The sequence below is a fragment of the Mesoplodon bidens genome, assembly GCF_964165515.1.
Source record: "Mesoplodon bidens genome assembly, chromosome: 10".
In the NCBI taxonomy this organism is placed as follows: Eukaryota; Metazoa; Chordata; class Mammalia; order Artiodactyla; family Ziphiidae; genus Mesoplodon; species Mesoplodon bidens.
Genome location: NC_138172.1, coordinates 34,712,550 through 34,729,575, shown reverse-complemented (window position 1 = coordinate 34,729,575; position 17,026 = coordinate 34,712,550). Strand labels below are relative to the sequence as shown.

The following is a 17,026-nucleotide window of genomic DNA, read 5'->3' as shown; positions in this document are numbered from 1 at the left end:
AATCTCTTCTGTGGTTCATATTTAGTTCCAGGTTTTCAGAGCAAATACGGAAATCCGTAAGTGGGGAAGGGTTTATGCTGTAGGTTCTTTTTGGTGATGCAGAATGAGCTCTCATTTTAAGAGGCTTCCTAAGCCCAAGATCTCATGCTTCTGAAGTCTCATGGATATAGAGAGCCCTCTGATGAGTTTTTCAGTTTGAACTTATTTCTTTCCACAGTTCAATCACACTGGACAAGGAAGCATCTGCAGCCAGGCCATTATGCTCATCACTGATGGGGCAGTGGACACCTATGACACTATCTTTGCAAAATACAATTGGCCAGATCGAAAGGTAAGTCGATGTTGATGGCGTCCATGCAGTGCCATGTGTGGAGAATCTATATTGCATTGTAACCTCCAGATTGTCCATGGATAAGTACCCCACGTAGACTTAATCTCACGATGACCTGTGGTTTCTCAGCCTTGTGTTTTCTGGTTGACCAAAACCGAATACTATGGCTTTTCTTGTTTTCAAAGTGAAACTTCTTTGGAAGAGAGAAGAAACCCATGAAGACATGTTCAGTGTGTTCAGTGAAAAGATTCGCTATGAAGTATGCTTTTGTTCTTAATGGACAGTTCTTCTCTTTGTTTTTGTTTTCCATGGAGCCAGGGCTGCTTGCTGGACCCAGCATCTGGACCCATAGAATGGTGAAGGCAGCCATGGTGGCCCTGTAGCCATCTCCTTTATGTTTCCATGTTCCTATAGTTCCTTCCTGGGCCCTCATTACCATCCAGAATCTCCTTTCCATCCCCCAGTGCTATTCCTCGCTCTTGTCAAAGCTTGTTTGTTCTCTATTCAAATTCTTTCTTTGGTTTACAAGCTAACATTTATTTATCTGATAAACGCATATGTTAGGGTATCAGTGACAGATATCAAGGTTTTTGGTGTCTTTTGAGTGCCTTAACCCAGAGTTCCTCAAGCTGTTAGCCAGTTTGAATTCCCTATGGAGCTCCTTTAAATTGTGGATCCTATTGTACACTTAAACAGAATCAAAATCTCTGAGGGTGTGACCCAGGATTCTGTGTTTTTAATAAGTTCCTCAAGTGGGCACCAATCAGCATATTGGCAGTTGGTGATCACTATCTCAACTAAATGGTGAAATATGAGCAAGAAAAAGAGGTGCACCAGAGAGGGTGTTATCCTGAGGGTATCACAAAAGCGCTTTCCTATCCTATGTGCCGGTGGCATTACTCTGCCTGTCTCTGTTGGGGCATGAGGCTATCTAGACCAAGTCCATTCTGCTTCTTCAACTCCGTATGTTTAATTTCTGGGAATTGAACTAACCACACCCATGGCAAAAAGAAACAGAAGACAAATGAGAACTGTGCACTCAGCTGTATCCGGAAAGCATGTACCCTTGAGGCAGCATGAGCAGTCATTGCACATTCTTTCAGTCATTCTTGGTCCCCACGTGTCTCTGTTAACACAGGCATCTCACCTCACCAAGCATGATTCTGGTGCTTAAAGATACATATATATTTTGTACAGCATGGTCCCCAAATGGATGCCTCCCCTATTGCCCAACCTTAGAGAAAGCCACCATTTCTGAAGCTGGAGGGAAAACTAGCTGTGCTGGGCTTGCTGAGAGTAGGTGGGACTCTGGCATGGCACCTGCCTGAGGGAGATTCAGGAATGAGTTTGGCTGAATGCAGCTCCCACAATAAGCACTGACGTTAGAATCCAACCCTTGAATAAGATGGAAGTTCATTGTTGGACAAGGTGATTTTAAATGAGATATTTCAGGTGATGATTTCCAGGGACACGTAGAGGCCAGAGTTAATTCCTGATAAATACATGTGATGCAGAGTGGAGCATGCTGGCTATGCTTACACCCCCGCAGCACACAGCACAATGTTGGGCGCATGGCCACTACCTAATGCACAACCCTGAGGTGTGGCTGAGTGACTGAGGGGCCTGTCGGGGAGGCCACAGCACTAGTAAACATGGGTAGGGCCATGGACATTTTGTGGTCAAATAAGATGTTCACAGATGCTGTGACATCTCACAGCATGTTGAAGGATATTTTACATTATTTAGGACCATCTTAAATAAAAGAAGGAAGTAAAAGGGGCTTTTAATAAGCAGCTGCATTAATACCAAATGTATTATCTTGTGAGACTCGTGTGGTGAATCATATGAATCCCTCTTGCTTGGTGATACTTGATGGATAGCTGTAGCCCAGGAATATTAGAATTTAAACATCCTTTCCTTACTTGCTGGGAGAGGCATAGGATGAAGGCTGCAAAGTCATAACTCTTCAGACAAAACACAAATTTCAACATATCTTTCCAAAGGAACAATATTGACTTCAGGCCAGGTGCTTTCTTGGATTAATTGGAACCAGGGTCCTGGAAATTTCAACATTACATGAAGCAGTTTGATCTACTTATAAAGTATTATCAAGCAGAAGCAGACTTTCTTTCTGTAGCAAGAGGGCCTTTATCTATGATTAGAAATTAATAGCAGGATCCCTCCCCTCCTGCTCCATTCTGGAGAGTTCCATGACATTCATATGCATATACGTTCTCTTCTTGATGACTTCTCTGTGAAGGTACAGGTAATAACTTTACATAAAACCCCAATGTGATTTAGCACTGTGTTAAAGAGAGATGCTGTGTCATGTCTAAGCTGTCATTTTTCTCTGTTGTTTTGAATGTTACTTAGTAGAGGGTTGGGTCATGCTGTCGTTGGCTATCTTCAAGATTATAGAAACAGGAAATGGAGAGAGTAAAATAATCTTAAGGCTGGAACCTGATTCCTATAAAACAGTGATTCTCAAACTTGAGTGAGGATGAGAATCATCTGGAGGGCTTGTTCCAACACAGATTGCTCACTCCACCTCCAGAGATTCTGATTCAGTAGGTCTGGTGGGGCCTGAGAATGTCCATTTCTAACAAATTCCCAGGTGATGTGGATGCTACTGGTGGGCGAACTGCACTTGGGAGCTACTGCCACAGAAATAGCCCAAGGAATAGGGTTTGGTTACTTGGTGGGCTCTGCCACTTCTGCTTCCCTCTGTTTACCTTTACGAGGGCCTGTTCCCTCAGTCAAATTCAGTGCACAGGCATGTGTTTCTTGGCTCATACTTTAAAAAATTGTCAATTACTGATCATGATTTTAAAATCTGGAGATAGAATATAAAATTTTAAAGTTTTAGTTTCATAAAGGGGTACACATGGCGCTTTGGAGCCAGCATTCTCATATGGCAAAAAACAGCTGGAGCTGAGGAATGGCTGCTCCCATAGATGGCAAATGCCTGCTCCTTTTGGCCATGGCCTCCATCATGCTCCATTATTTCCTCTCAGCCCACTTCACTTAAATTCCTTACATACCCATAGGTGTAGGGTTCTGGACCACTGCTCTAGATTAACCCAGCCTCTAGGTATTTGTTCCTTTCTCTTAGGTCTGCCATAAGCTTTCCCTCTTCTCCAGCCAGATGCCATCTTGTCTTTACCTGAGCCCTACACTTTACACTCCCTCAGAGCTGTATAAGAGAAGTGTATAACTTAATGTCCAATACTGTAATCACTTCTGGGCCTATTTTTCATCTTCACTGGTTTGGTGAGTTCTTGAGGACAGGTTCTGAATCTCTGACCAGTCCACCACCATGCACTCTATTGTGTCCCTGCTGAGAAGTACAGCATTGAGTCCTTAGGGTAGTCTCATGATTCCTGTCCACTGGTGTTTACACCCTGTATAAGCTCCTCACCTTGAGTGTAGTTTGCACCTGTGACTTTTTTCTAACCAATAGAATATGGTAAAGGTTAGAGAATCTTGCAGATGTAATCAAGGTCTCAAGTCAGCTGATTTTTAGCTAACTAAAAGCATATTATCAGGAGTGGGCTTTACTTAATTGAAAACCCTTGAAAGAGGGATTGGACACTCCCTGAAGCCAGGAGACTCTCCTTGCTGGTTTGATGATGTTAGCAGCTGTTTGGAGAATTCCATGTGGCAAGGAACTGGGGGCAGCCTGCCTCCAGCCAACAGCCAGAAAAAAGCTGGGCCCTCCGTCTTATAGCCACAAGGAAATGAATCCTGTGAACGGCCTGAATGAGCTTGGAGGCAGATTCTTCCCCCATTGAGCCTCCAGTTGAAAACACAACCCAGTCAACACCTTGATTGCAGCTTTTTGAGACAATGAACAGAAGATTCAGCTAAGCTGTGCCCAGACTTCTGACCCACAGAAACTGTAAGATAACAAACGTGTGCTATTTTAAGCCACTGCGTTTGTGGTCACTTTTTATGCAGCAATAGAAAACTATCAATATTAGAAGAAACAAGGTAAAGGGAGAAAGGAAAGAGATGGTAGCAACGCCATGAAACATCTCCAAACTTAGTGGTTTAAAATAATAATCTATTATTTCTTGCAATTCTGTGGGTTAACTGGGGGGTTGGTTCTGCTCCCTGTAGTGTCCAGTGGGGTCACTGAGGAAGCTGTGTTCATGTGTGAGCTTGGCAGAGCTGCCTTGGTTCTCTTCCCTGAGGGCTCTCTTTCCATGTGGTGTCTAATCCTCCAGGTGACCCTGTGAGTCCTCTCTCTTTAGTACAGTAGCCTGGACTTCCTTACAGTATGGCAGTTGTGTTCCAAGAAAGGAAAGCAGAAGGAAATGGGGAGCAGGCCAGGGGAGCACTTGTGGGTATCATGTTTTAATGCTACCTAATCAGGGCCTTGTGCGAGGCAACTGCGTAATAAAACATAGAATGAGTTAGAAGAAGGAAGCCATTACTGGTAATTTAACTATGAGTCTGTGAAGGCGACATCATGATTGCCTATGCAGTGTGTCCCTTGCCAGCATGTTAGTGCTGGGAACAGAAATGAGGAGCTATTTATTCGTTTATTGGATGCCATTTACTTTTGCCTAATATACATTGGTTAGTGGCTTCATGGCAGCTTTACACACTTGGAATAAAATATGAACTCCTTAGTATGAAAGGGACTCATTCCAGGATCTGCTTAAGAAATAAAGCTGCCTACATTTCTACATTTAAATTAGAAAAATGGCTATACCTGCCATTTATCTAGTTGCTCTTTCAAGTGAACTAAAAAAAAAAAAAAAAAAAAGAGAAAGGTCACGGAATTATTAATCATTACCTCCCCTGATGTGTAAGACAGAGTGGATAAGTAAGAAAATGATAAGTTAGAGATTTTAAAAAGAGGTTGGCAAACTATGGCCTACTGCCTGCTTTGGGCAGTCCTTGAGCTAGGAATAATTTTTACTTTTTTTTTTTCTTTTTTTTTTTTTTGCTGTACACGGGCCTCTCACTGTTGTGGCCTCTCCCGTTGTGGAGCACAGGCTCCGGACGCACAGGCTCAGCGGCCATGGCTCACGGGCCCAGCCGCTCAACAGCATGTGGGATCTTCCCGGACCAGGGCACGAACCCGCATCCCCTGCATCGGCAGGCGGACTCTCAACCACTGCGCCACCAGGGAAGCCCTAATTTTTACATTTTTAAATGGGGGGAAAAAAAAACTAAAGGAGAAGAATATTTCATGACTTGTGAAAATTATATGACATTAAAATTTTACTGTCTGTAAACAAAGTATTATTGTAACACAGTTATACCCATTTGATTATATGTTGTCTGTTGCTAAATAGTTGAATATCTGTGACAGAGACCGTCTGGCCCACAAAGCCTGAAATATTCATTTTCTGGCCCTTTAAGAATATGTTTGCCACCCCCTGATCTAAAGGAATCTTTGAAGAAATTTAGACCAACCAGGGTATAGTTGAGAGTCACTGAGATGCCTTTAGAAATTTACGCATTGGCTGAATTCAACAGAAAATGGTAATGGTGAGTTCTTCCTGCCTTTCCATTGCTTTTGTTCTACTCAAATAAAGAGACGAACCACATGACGGGAGACTTGATGGCAAATACTTCTCCATGCTGTAGGTGTCTCTCCCCCATAAGTGGCGCGACCCTTTCTTTTTCTGTCATGAGTGAGTTGTGTCCTTCTGTGCGCCTGCCTGCTCCTTCAGGGCTGCCCAGGGCTGGGGCATAGTACTGGTTACCTGGTGGTCCAGAAGGAGAGCCAGCAGCAAGTACCCAGCCTGGGACTGCACCCCGTGCCCGGAATGTCAGATCTTCATAAATGTGAGATGTAACTGCACCTGGAACCCCGTTTTGGTGGTGACACGGCACGTGGCAGAGTGTCACAGCTTTTGATTTGCTGGAGCAAGAGGGAACACCCTGGGGAGAATCAGATTCCCTTTTTTTGCCAAGACCCAGGAAACCAGAGACTCCCTGAATCCAAATGAAATGGAATTCCTGGAATCCCTGTCACTGTGAGCTCAGAATTCACCCACTCATGGCTTCCTACCTCTTATTTTGCTCTGCGTTATTCTTCAGGGAAAGAGATTTGACTGCAGCTGTCACATAACAGACCACATCTTAAGTCACTTCTGCTGTAGGTAAACTGTGAAACCCTGCCTGGGTATGCAGTGTGGGTAATGACCCTTCTGTACCTGTTAGATGCCACTGTGTCTGTGCTTCATGTGGGTCTGTGATGAGAAACACAGGTTGGATTAGAATGCTCAGTTTACTTCCCCTCCCCAAGTCTCCATCAATAAGAGAAAGTTTTAAACCAATTTCCTGTACTTAAATATATAAAACAGAACTAATTCTTACTGAATGCTGACTGTCAGGCACCGTTCTGAATGTTTCTTTTGTATTTATTCTCACAGACACCCTATAAGGCAGGTACTATTATTATCCCTTTTTCACAATTGAGGGAAACTGAGGCAGCAAGAAGCTACATAATTGACTGAGGGTTCCATAACAGTGTTTGATGGAGTCAGGATGACAACCCAGCAGTTGAGTGCTCAGGCTGTGCCCTTAACCAGGATGCACACTTCTTAAGGGCAAAAGCAAAACAAAATGGCCCTAGGTCAGAGAAAGAGCTGTCCATACTGAGAATGCTGTCATCAGGACAGTGAGTTTGTTTCCTTGGCCTTCCCACCTCCAAGTGCAGGAGAATCTGCAGAGTGTCAGAGATTTGGGGATCTCAGAACCCACTGGGGCTGCATGCAGAGAGTAAGAGGAAAGCCAGTGGGGCAGCCTTAGGACGAGGCTGTCTGGGTGCACCTAAATGATTTTCCTCTTCTAAAAGCACAGGGCAGCCTCAAAGGTGAATGCTATTTCAGTTGAGTGTTGTCTGTTTTATTATCCATTACCTCCCAAACAAAAGTGGAGGTGGTAGCTGTGAGGCCCCTCAAGAGACAACCAGGACTCAGGGGCCTTGGAAGATGCCTGGTGGGGCTACAAGGAGGGGTGGACACAAGCAGCTCTTGGTGTGGGGGTAAAGGGAAGCTCTTGATCATAGAATGGTTTGGGGACCTGGCTTTGGAGCACTTTTGGGAACTGTTGGAAATCTGTGTCCTTTGAACTGGTATCACATTGATCTCTAAGAAGGGGCTCTCTTGGGAGTTTTGCCCCAGGCCTTCCTCCCTTGGCACAATTTGGAAGCTAAAGCCTCAATCCTACCATGTCTTAGTGGCGTCAGAGGGACTGAAAGACTTAGTTCTGCCTCGGTAGCTCTGGGGTGATTTTGGAAAGCCCAGGAATCCCTCTCTTCTCATCTTTCTGGGGACAGGTGCCACTCTGGAGAGCAAAATTTCTGAGCTGAGTGAGGAGTGAGGGCTTATCTTTTTAAGAGCGCAACCTTTAAATAATCTTAAGTGATTTGGAAGGAATTTTTTGTTCTTTCTTTTTTCCTAAACTACATTATTCCCTTTGACATTCAAATGATTTTACAAAGCTTTTTTTTTTTTTTTTTTTTTTTTTTTTTTTTTTAGCCTTCCTTTGAGCCGGTTGAGAGGAGAGGGATTTTCCCCAAGACCACAGGCAACTGGGAAAGGAGTTAAGTCCCACTGCTCATAGAGGAGGGATCTCGACATTCTCCTCCCACCCACCTGCACTCTGGCTCTGTCATTCCTCATCCCATAGAACCAGATTAAGGTGGGGGCTGAGGGTGGCAGAGGCTGTTGGAAGGGGATATAATGGGGAGTAGCCAAAATGGGGGGACAGTAATTCATTCATTCAACAGATTTTTATTGAAGGCCCTCTGTGTCCCAGGCCACTGTACCAGAGCCAAGGCGTATGGGGCTGATGTGCCGGCTCCAAGATGTCACAGAGCAGATAACATCACAGATAACAAGTGAGAAGACCAATAATTAGAAACTATGATAAATCTTCTGATGGAGACAAGGGCCAGAGACAGAGTAATGGGGTGGCCAGGGGAGCCCTCTCCAAGCAGAGTGCATGTGGGGAAAGGAGCTGAGCATGGAAGGGTGAAGGGAACGGTATTTTCAAAGGCCCTGAGGAGCAGAAGTTGGGTGTGTGTGAGGAGCTGGGTAAAGAGCCGCTGGCTGAGCCTGGTGGGCCGGGGGCAGTGACATGCGTGGTGGGGTACTAGTAGGACAGGCAGGGCCAGCTCCTCTGGCCTTTGATGGGCACAGAAGGAGTTGGGATTGTGCTACAAGGCTAGTGGGGAGCCATGGAAGGCTCTTGAGCAGAGGCGGGGCACGAGCGGGTTGTCATCAGAAACTTTCTCTGGCTGATGTACAGGAGTCAGCCTACGAGGCATGGCCCTGGGCTGGGCGTGTGGTTTGGGTACTGGCTCTCCTCATCGTAAATAATTTCAATAGAGGGTGGTCTAGGTAGTAGACTTTTTAAACTTCCTATGAAAGTTCCCAGATGCGCCTATTTCTTACTGCTGTTTTACTTCAGGGCTCAGTCTGGCGGTCACATTTCTCTGTCCCCTTCCTCCCTCCCTCCCTCTCCCTCCCTAACTGAAGTCACCTTTGGTCTGAAAGTTTTGGGTGAGTTTGTGTCATTGCTGTATTTTCTCAAGGGTGATCGATCCTACAGCTGTCTTAGGAAAATAGCAGGAACATTCATTTCTCATGGTCAGTCAGTGGTATGACAGGAAAAGACATTTCCAGTCACCGTGGTAAGAGCTCACGCAGGCCCTCCTCACTGCTGAAGGGAGAGTCGAAACGGTTTGCTGCCTCCTGGTTTATTTTTAATTACTTCTGCTGCTATTAGACATCTTGTGACTCCAGCAAGAAGAACATGACGAGACAAGTTAGGAACGAAGCCTAGTGATGCGTGCCTGCTGCCAGCCATCTAAAAAGCACTTCCTGTTAGGGTCTCAGAACAACTGCGTGGGCACCTGCCCCGCTGCCACCGGTGCTGTTCCTCTTGGTGGGCTCAGCGTGGGGGCCTTGGCCTCCACCCAGGCTCCGCTGTCTTCCTAAGCCAGGCGGGAGACAGTGCACATTCCCAAGTAACTGCCATATCCTCCTGGAAATGGCTGTCCCTCCCTGCTCCCCGTGCTGGGTGCAGAGTCACATACTTCACTTGCTTTTCTCATTTAATTCTTAGTTCTGCCCTGTGGGTAGACACTCTTTATTACCACTCTCATGTCATAGCTGAGGGAACTCAGGCTCAGAGGGATTAAGCCACTAGCCCAGGAGCCCACCACTCTGAAGCTGCGGGGTCTTTGATCGTCATCCACATCAGACTGTTCACACCTGTGCCCAAAAACTGAGGTGTGCGTGGATGGGGGGACTTGCTAAAAATGTTTCCTAGGTTCCATTCTCTGCAGGCCTAGCCCTAGAACTGGCATTTTGATAGGTGTCTCATAGACCCTCCTCTGCTCAGGGAAGCTGGGGCCACTGAGAAATGCCAGTCGCCTGGGTTATGTGCCCCGTGGATCGGGCAGGGTCCAATCAGGAACAGAAATCCACTAGTTACTTAGCAAAGAGTATTTAATATTAAGAATCATTAAGCAGAAAGGGCAAACAGTCTAGGATATCATGGCAGTAGCAACTGCAGGAAAAAGCTGCCGCCCCTGTGGCTGGTCGGGGAGGGCAGAAGAGGGGAGGGGAAGAGAAGGTCATTATTAAAACTTAGAAGCTGGGAGGAGAGGACTCAAAGCGCTAGGACCCAGACCTCTGAAGAGGACACACCAGCTCAAAGGTGCTGGGGTCTCTGAACCCAGAGGAGGGTCCTGTGCGGCCAGGATCCAGGCTCTTGAGGAGGGGGTCCTGGGGTCTCTGAGGGGGATGCAATGAAATGGATTCTGTGAGTGTTGGGAACACTGCAAACTGGATTCATTCACAGCTGTTGGAATGAACTGCCTCTGCCGGGGTGAAGAGGCCTCACTGGAGTGATGGTACTGGGGCCAGGAAGCCAAGAGGGAGCACTCGGAGGGAGCAAGTCCCTTCTCCTTCCTTCATCCTTGCGGCCTCCCCAACACTGACCCTTTTGGCAGAGCCTCACTGGAAACAGCTGCCAAAGCGGAAATGTGGTTTGCAGAGCTCCAGCCCCAGTCTCACAGAGCCCAGAGAATTTGGTTGCGAGACGCATTAGCTTATTAACTGGCACACCCAGCAATAAGTGGAAGCTTGATGAATAAGTTCAACATCATTTGCAGGCTATTGACATGTCAAGTTCTTATTTTCTGCGTTTTTGTTTCTCTTAGACTACTGAATAGGGCCCTTGGGGAGTAGGCAGGGGTAGGGAAGCAGTGCTGCCTAAAGGAAAGAGGGAGGTATCTGGATGCTGACAAATCTGTTTCCCCCCCATCTGTGTAAAATGGAGGTAATTTCATGTGTCAATTCCTTGTAGTGTTGTTCAGAATTAAAGATGATGTGCTGCTAAGCTCAGTGCTGGGCACAGAATGGGAAGACTGCATGATGCTATATCATCATTGTCACCATGATTGACAACCATTCACATTGTTAAAATCCCTCTGTTACAGCCAAAATGTAGTTGTACTGGATGAATTCAAGATGGTATAGCAATAATTTTTCAGATGTGGAAAATAGAAAGTATTCTTTTATCCTTGAATATGGATCACTCCTATGTGGTGTCTTGGTTGACTTATAAGAAGATTAAACTATTCAGCTGCATTTAAAAAAATATTTCCAGGCCTTTCATTTTACCTGTTTCCTGAATAAATATATATATATATATATATATATGCAGTATCCATTTTACCTAAACTTCTGGCACTTATGAAAATATACTGAGATATATTTGACTGTTCGGTATTATTAATTAATGATATACAATAGCTAATGTTCTTCAGTACAGATGAGCAGGCTGTCTTGGTGAAACATAAAAAGGAGATTTGAAAAGTAGTGTTGTTTTATATTATTTGTCCCTTTTCTAGAGTGGCAGTCAAGGCCTAGACAGCCTGGGCGGGTGTCCAGGATATAGTGTTTCTGAGCTGGGTGACTTGGGGCAAGTGATTGACTCTCCTTGTGCTTAGTTTCCTCATCTAGGAAATAGGGGGCGCAAGCACCATGCCACCCTCACAGGGTTGTTGTGGGGACCAGATGAGTAGCGCCAGAGGCTAGCAAGTCCTCACTTGCCCCCTTCATAAAACTCCCCTCTAGGTGGTTTGGTGGGAAGGCCCCTGACAACTGTCCATGAGGCACTGAGGACTGTGAACTTTTTGGCCAGGTAAACAGAAGTCTCTTCCAACAGAGGCTCCTCACCTCAGGTAGCCAGAAGCTGGCCTCCTGGGGGAGTCTTGCTCAGGCTGAGCCCATCTTGCATGTTCGTCATCTCACCAGTGAGCTGTTGCCCCCTTTTCTGCATTTCCTTTGTAGGATGGGCCAAGGAGGGGGCTTAGCAGGCTTGAGAAGAGGGAAAGATGCCCTGGCGTGCTGGGAGTTAGGAGCACCCAGGCATGGAGGCCAGCATGCTTCTCCACACCTGCCACTCTCAAACATGCCCATAAATTACAGTCAAACCACATCTCTTCTTAATTCTCAGGTAGATTGGTTTCATTGGAAGTAGGCATTCCAGAGCCTGTTATCTACACAGCAGCCAGACACTTTGGAAACCGGAGGCAGATTGTGCCAGTGAGCCTCCAAACCTCCACTAGCTCCCCATTCTGTGCCAAGTTTAAACTAAAGTCCCAAGAGAGTACCTCAAGTCCTGGTTTGATGGGTGCCCATTCATTCTGACCTCTGCTCCACTCTCTCCTCTCACAGCCCACTACTCTCAGGCCTTTGGACGTCTGCAATTCCTGTGCCCTCCACCTGGGACACTCTGCCCCCAGATTTCCACATTGGCTCACTCCTCACTTTCATCATGTCCTTGCCCAGACACACCTTTTCAATGAGATTTACCCTGACTACTTGATTTAAAGTTACCCCGACAGACCTGACCTCCGGCAATCTTAGTTACTGCTTTCCTTTTGGTGATAGCCTTTTCATCTTGTAATGTATTAGATAAACATCACAAGAAAGTAACTGTGTTCATTGTCCCATCCATCAGAAGCAGAACTTGATCCCAAAAGCCCAACAGGAAGAATCCCCAGTCCCAAACCTGACCCTGAGCCTTGCACCTTCTGGTACATTTTGCTTGTTTCATGTTGATAGGTCTTCATCCCAGAGGAGCCCTTGGCATTTTTAGCTAACTTTATTGGTAGAGAAATCACCCTTATGCCTCATAAATGAAGCTCCTTCTTCCAGTGGATTTCGGGAAATCCAGTATTCTCCATAGGCTGACCCTTGCATTACCCCTTCAAACATCTGGGGATAAAACCTGAGGCTCCCAATGCCAAATAAGTTTGGCCATCGACCTATTATCCATCCGACTACCCTTACCTTAATGATTTCCATAAAAAGTACAACGGGAGGAGATTTATAGGGCTTAGCGAATATGTTCCGTCACTGCAGCCCTGCACTTTAGAAACTTCTCTCGGCTCAGAGCCTCCCATAGGAGCCTTTCCACTCCCTCCCAGGGTCTTCACATTAAAGCTGCCTTTGGTCGTTGTTCACTGCTCCATATGTAATAACAGATTTGGTCCTATCCTCTTCACTCCTTGGAGAGTCCCATCTACAAAACAAAACAGCTGGTGGTGGTGACTGATGGGGGAGACTTGTATGAACTGCATGTTAACTGTCCAGCAGGAAGCCTGCTGCCTGATGTGCCTTATTAGAAAGCAAAGAGGCCCAAGTGGAGGCCCAATCGCATTGGAATGCCAACTGAACTGGAGACGTACAGGGAGAATTAGCTGCATGGCCCCGCAGCCTCCTGGGGCTACATTAGGTCCTGGAACAGATTTCCAAGGCGCTCTCTGTTTCGGAGAGGGTTAACCTGGCTATGGGCAGGGATTTGGAGCCTTTTGGGTTGGAGCCTGAATTTTTGGCACTCTCATCCTTGGTTCTATGAATCTGATCCTCAGAACTCATGGAAATGTTAGGGCTTTTAAGACTTGGATCATATTAATTTGCCTTCACATGATTTGTTTCTGTGCCTCAATGGGACAGAGACAAGAAGTGATGGTTTTAGAATTTTGAAGAAGACTTTTCCGGTTTATACTCCAAACGGAAGGATGTCTGTGTGAGCCAAAGAGACACTTAACTGAAATGTGGGGTTTTTTCCCCACAGAATAATTGTCTCAACCCTCCTAAAAATACTGATCGTTTCTCTTCCTCTGGACTTAGGAAATGTCCTGTTACGTGCTTTTATCATTAAAAAAAAAAAAAAAAAAAAGACTAAAAAAGGGGAACTAACCCTTCCAAAAAAAAAAAAAATCCAGCTAGAGTAATCTTAAGGGATGGACAGTTGGCCCCCTGACATCAGGAGAAAGAGGTGGAGCTCTCTGAGCTAATTTATAAAACAGCCTTGTAGCTGTTGTAGCTCCTTCCCAGTTTTCTTGCAAGAACCATAAGAAAAGTCATGTGGTGGTACCTTGTGGTTAACAGAGGGAAATGGGACAAACTTCTCCAGGAAGGCAACAGTGTGAACGAGACAGCATCCCTGAAAAGACCTAGATGGGACCTGAGATGTGAGAATGCAAAAGCGTTTGAGAGGAGTCCTCCAGACCTTTCTGGAAGAATCCCCCTCTGTCCTTGCTGTGGCCATTGTCTTCACTGACTTAATTTAAAAACTGTAGCTGCAGCCAACCACCTTTTGTTCTCCCATTGACCTTGCAACCTGCCAGTTCATGGTGGGGAGCTCTGCGGGCCTCAGGGTCGTGAGCCCAAGAGGGGGTTAGGGACAGTGCAGGGCTGTTGTCCTCAGCCCAGCTGGGCCTAAGGGGCGATGGTGAATTGTCTACCCCTCCCATCACCCAGCTTCTCTGCATTCTCTGTTTGGTGACTTGGCCTTCGAGGTGCCAGAACTTTGATCAACCTGTGGCAGAAGGTTTGTGTGAAACCCTTCCTGGCTTCCTTTTTTTACAAACACAAATGGGATCTGGAATTGATCCCAGATAATACATCTGCCTCTTAATTTCACTTCAGAAGGACAGGATGACAAGAAAGGCGATGAAGACAACTAAATGCATTTATGATTTATGCCCCCTGTGATAAATCAATGGATGATTTCTCCCCAAAATGTGAACACTGCCTGGCTAACTCATACCAGCTGATGCATCTGTGAGACACATAAGGTAATGGTGGCTGAGCCCCCTCCTTCCCATGTGCACACCAGGCCTCGAACTCCATACCCCAAGGATGGGGATGTGGACCTGTGAGGGGGGGTCGTCTATACGCAGTTAGGAAGGTGCTGCTTCGCTGCCACCTTTTTTTCTCCCTGGGTCTGTGTTTCCCCTTCTTGTGGCCCTAATGGTACAGCTCTGTTCAGCCCGTCCTTGGTTCATCTCCAGCATTCCTTTCTGTACTGGCCTTTCTCTGTGGTGAGTTAGATTTTTCCATTTCCTAAAGGTGATTTGATCAGGCCAGTTCTCACTAGAGTCCCTCAAAGTGAGTGGGGAGAGTGGAAAATCACATTAACTCTTTCACTAACTCCATCTGCCTGCACTGAATCCCAGATGGCAAGGAGGTTCTGTGTTGAGGGCCAGTTCCAGGCCTTTGTAGGCAGCTCTCTGGAGTGCTAGCTTGGGAAGGGTTGCAAGCGCCCATCTGGCTGGAAAAGGGGCAGGGCCATGACCAGTGGGCAGTCTGCTGTGCACAAGAAGGCCAGTGGTGGCCCTCATGTGCCATGTCCGCCATCCCTTTCCTCTGTGGTTTCTTCATATCCCAAAGGCCTCACCTTGCCTCTCTGGACTTGGAAAGCCATATCTACATGTTCCAAAATAGACTGTCATTATAAATTTTTAAGTCTATGGAACCATTTTAGGCTGTTTGGCAGTCACATAGCAGCTGGATGACTCACTTCCCCACCTTTTTTTTTTTTTTTTAAAGCATCGTCTGAAGCTAATTTATCCAGGAGTAGCTTGGGCTTTGGGAGGAAAAGTCACATTTGTTTTATAAGTTACGTGCAAATGAAATGAGAGGTTGTGTCTCTCATTTTCCTCTTGTTGAAAATGTCTTTGTTACTCCATTTTTGCCTTTCTTGAGAAACACTCAGGATTGCCTTTTAAAGAGTTACATAACATTATTTTCCTTACCTTGCTTTCTGGAAAAAAAGTGCCAAAGCCATTTTCTGGGCCTAGACTGGGAGATGAGACCCTCTTTAGATGGGAAAAAGCAGAGCAAGAGGGTCCAGAGACTGGCGCTTTCTCCCGGAGGTCAGCAAGGTTGCTGAAGTTCCTTGTTGGAGTGAAAGCTCAGCATGGAGAGATGGCTGGAGATGGAGGTGCTGGCTGTGGGCTGGGAATTGTGAGGCTTCAGCTGGAGTCTCTGATGCTGGGACCAGATCTCCCTGCTTCTTACAAGCTATGTATAGAAAGGGGGAAAAAATGAGCCAGCTAGTACAGGTTGTTCATTTGATGTCTCTGCTTATACCTCACATTAACATTGCCCCAGCCAGAAATAATATACCTGCAGCTGTGTTTCTGTAGGACAACGGGGATATCTAATAATATATCGGGCTAATCTAAGCTGCCTTTTCTCCAGCGGTGCCCCAAGGGGGAGATATATACTCTACCTTTATGTTATCCAGTGGTACTAATCAGAAACTATTGCTGTGGAAGCGGCTTGTCCTGTTCGGTCCTCTTCTAATAGGAAATCATAAATTAAAACAGAGTTTGATAGATTCTGCTTAATGCCAAAATGAAATCCTCACATATTTTGTTGGCTGTTACATAATCAGTGGACTTCTCAAAGGAGTTCTAATTATGCCTATGGAATAAGCTCAAGATAATGAAATGCATTCACCTCTCTGGCAAGCCGTCTGTCTCTTAGTACTGAGCTGAGTCAGTCCTCTGGGGTTCTCCTTCTAGCTTGACCAACGAAGCTTTATTTACAGCCACAGAACTTGGAAGTGAAATACAAACTTATTTTTTAAAAATTAATTAATTAATTAATTAATTTTTGGCTGTGTTGGGTCTTGGTTTCTGTGCGAGGGCTTTCTCTAGTTGTGGCAAGCAGGGGCCACTCTTCATCACGGTGCGCGGGCCTCTCACTATCGCGGCTTCTCTTGTTGCGGAGCACAGGCTCCAGACGCGCAGGCTCAGTAGTTGTGGCTCACGGGCTTAGTTGCTCAGCGGCATGTGGGATCTTCCCAGACCAGGGCTCGAACCCGTGTCTGCTGCATTAGCAGGCAGATTCTCAACCACTGCGCCACCAGGGAAGCCCCAAACTTATTTTATATGTACTTCTTTTCTATTCCCTCTAAGAAAATCAGTTTTCCTTAGCTTCATATACTGCGTAGAGAACCGTGTGTAAAGTAGCTGTACTAATCCCAGAACATTAAGATTCTCCCCCCCAACCCCGCCCCAATGCCTTACTAAGGCTCATAATCTCACAAAACTGCCAGAGATAGGAAGAGAATAATGACAAGGCCAAAGGGAATAAGTTCTTTGACTCTGAATTTCATTATTTGTAACATTAATACTTAGTAAAAGAGTTGGAGAGATGGATGGATAGATGGGTGTGTGGGTGAGTGGATGGTTGGATGAGAGAGCAGACATGTATTTAAACAGATGCATGAATTTTTAATCAGAAAGGGATATAGATGGAAAAGAACTAACTCAGAAAAGTCTACCTTTGGATATATTATTGTGGATTTGATTGTTAGAGAAAATTATGAGGAAAAAGAGGGAATTTATTATTA

The 17,026-nt window shown here is 45.7% G+C and overlaps 1 protein-coding gene across 1 annotated transcript in view; it reads left to right on the top strand.

Moving 5' to 3' along the window:
* CACNA2D3 (calcium voltage-gated channel auxiliary subunit alpha2delta 3) overlaps positions 1–17,026 on the top strand; it is a gene marked incomplete at both ends in the record, with an annotated part of 788,351 nt that overhangs the window by 418,576 nt on the left and 352,749 nt on the right. The window contains one exon of the mRNA XM_081246546.1: positions 218–331. Coding sequence (XP_081102672.1) covers positions 218–331 — 114 coding nt within the window. The remainder of the gene's footprint in view (positions 1–217; positions 332–17,026) is intronic.